The 2,640-nt window shown below is 34.3% G+C and overlaps 1 protein-coding gene across 1 annotated transcript in view; it reads right to left on the bottom strand.

The window, feature by feature from the left end:
- KHDRBS3 (KH domain containing, RNA binding, signal transduction associated 3) overlaps nucleotides 1-1,671 on the bottom strand; it is a 71,022-nt gene extending 69,351 nt beyond the window's left edge. The window contains exon 1 of the mRNA XM_009320932.1: nucleotides 1,557-1,671. Within this exon, the coding sequence (XP_009319207.1) occupies nucleotides 1,557-1,604 (48 nt within the window). The 5' untranslated portion in view covers nucleotides 1,605-1,671. The remainder of the gene's footprint in view (nucleotides 1-1,556) is intronic.
- Nucleotides 1,672-2,640: the final 969 nt, after the last annotated feature.

A 2,640-nucleotide genomic window follows, 5' to 3' on the forward strand; every position in this document is an offset into this window, starting at 1 on the left:
AGGAAAAATTTCTTTACTGAAAGAGTAGTTAAACATTGGAAGAGGCTGCCCAGGGAAGTGGTTGAGTCACCCTCCCTGGAAGTATTTAAAAGACCTGTAGATGAGGCGCTTAGGGACATGGTTTAGTGGGCATGGTGATGTTGGGTTGACGGTTGGACTCGATCTTGGAGGTCTCTTCCAACCTTAATGATTCTATGATTCTAAAGAAAGTTGACACCATGTAAAGAAGCAGAAGCATCTTTCAAAAGGCACTGTTTCCTTTTAATATTCATTTTGCCTTCCTTTCCATTGAGCTCAAGTATCTCCATCTCAACATCTATAAAAAACATCTGATTCCAAACACTGACCATGTAAGCTTCCCCATTTACCTTCACATCTTTATGTTTCTGTATGTTTGTATACAGCTCTTCCCAGTCATAAAGATGACTTAAGTCAGAGTTCCAAAGAGGTGCTCACATATAAGTGGCATGCAATCTTGAATTCACTGAAGCAGTATTTTATGAAACTTTGAACAACAGTAAAGCAATCCCTGCAAGTTACCCAGCATGGTCTGAGAAAAATGCTGATAGTGTGGAAAAAAGTTCAGAAAAAGTCTTCCTAAAGAAATGGAGGAAAGGATGAAGGAATTCCTTTCTTCCATAAGCAGAAACAGAAGCAGTCTTGAAATTTCTAGTAGGCAGAAAAAGCCATTTCAAACAAGTGGAAAAATGCTAATCTGATTTTCATAACATTAAAATTTAAAAAGGGACCAAAAGAATAAAGTTAAAGTTCCACAGCCTATTACATGTTGAATAAATGCTTCCAGGTAGCAATATTTTAGTGCAGGATAATACTTGGCAGTAAAGAAGTGTTAAGAATTCATGGCAGTCAAATATATTAACAAAACAGTCCTTATTCCTCCAGAATAGACTGTATAATTTAGTAGTGCAGATTTAACTAATTCAAGACTAACAATGGCTGAAACTTAAAAGGATGAGAAAAAGTTTACACAGTGAGTTCCTTTAATGGTGCATTTTAAGCTGCACTTCTACCAACAATAAGAAAGTTTCAAAGCTGGCATCAGGCTTAAATATATTTAATTCCTTTTGCTATTCAGAAGAACCTGCTATCCTGAAAATATGATTCATTTATCATTTGTTCTCAAAATACTATTTTCTGTGTGACCAGCATGCACCACTTTCCTGCACATGTATTCCAACAAGAGCTATTCCTACCTTAGAACTTCTATAGAACAGTCTGCAAAACAGCAATAGTGGAGATTGTTAATACTATTTTAAATGTAACAGCTAAAAAACTAGTTAAAAGATATTAGTGGAGTATCTTTTATGAGCACTTAAGATTTATCAAGTATGAAAATTGGCCTTACCTTAGTCCTGCACATGTATTCCAACAAGAGCTATTCCTACCTTAGAACTTCTATAGAACAGTCTGCAAAACAGCAATAGTGGAGATTGTTAATACTATTTTAAATGTAACAGCTAAAAAACTAGTTAAGATATTAGTGGAGTATCTTTTATGAGCACTTAAGATTTATCAAGTATGAAAATTGGCCTTACCTTAGGGAATTGTTTTACTGGAATCAAAACTTTTTGTCCCAACTTCATATTTTTATTGATGACTACATCAATATACTTTTCTTCTTCCTTTCCTTCCCCTTTTTGGAATTTTTCAATTTCTGTTAAAGGAAAAAAGTTAGTTATTTTCTGACTTTAATACAACAATCTAGAAGCTGAGAATCTTCAAAGGCAGTATAAAATAAAAACTTGAGAACTAATACTGTATGACATTAATGTGTAATTAATACATATAATTAGTTACATAGGTCAATAGGGTAAACCATGTTTTGCTTTTTCAGGCTTTTTTAATACTCATGTTCATATCAGCACCCTGAATTAGCATTGCAAGCATTTTAAATGCTAGCTTTTAGCTTAATACTTAGGATACATTTACATTTTATATGGGTCAAGCAGGAAAAACTATTCTTAGATACCATTATTCACTTTTAAATTCAAAAACTTACAGCATAGCTTAATACTTGACTATTTTATCCCTCTATACTATAAACAAAGTAGAGTTTTAATGGTGGTTGTCTACAGGGCACTTATGAGAAAGTGTCAAACCAATCTTTCAAAATTTCAGGAATATAATTGAGGCACATACCCAAAAATCTGAGATTAGTGTTATACCAGTGACAACAGAATTAGGAATGAGATTTAGAAGTTCAAACCCAGGCTGCATGATACTCATTCCAGAGCTACATACAAAACTGATTCTTCATTATAACTCTCTCCAAATATTGACTCTCCAGTGTGCTAATGAAAAACTGTGTTTCATTGGTGGGGAAACATTAGTCTCCAGCATAAAAGGAGACTAAAAATGAAGCACTGCCCAAAGTCTTTGCTGGACTGGAGTCCAGCACACTGACTCGCAGTGTTAAACATGTTAGCACAGGACATACCAAAATCCAGCCAATTTCAGAAGTGCAACTAAAGTTCTTCTATGGACACCTAGCATTTGTCCTCCCAAATCTTCAAATATCTTGTTAGTTTTTCCACAATAAAACACATCTTAATCTTACACACCTTACACTCTACCTAACCAGTAGAAGTTAGTGACATTTATCAAGACCTTGAAGTTTCT

The sequence above is a fragment of the Pygoscelis adeliae genome, unplaced genomic scaffold (assembly GCF_000699105.1).
Source record: "Pygoscelis adeliae isolate BGI_AS28 unplaced genomic scaffold, ASM69910v1 Scaffold342, whole genome shotgun sequence".
In the NCBI taxonomy this organism is placed as follows: Eukaryota; Metazoa; Chordata; class Aves; order Sphenisciformes; family Spheniscidae; genus Pygoscelis; species Pygoscelis adeliae.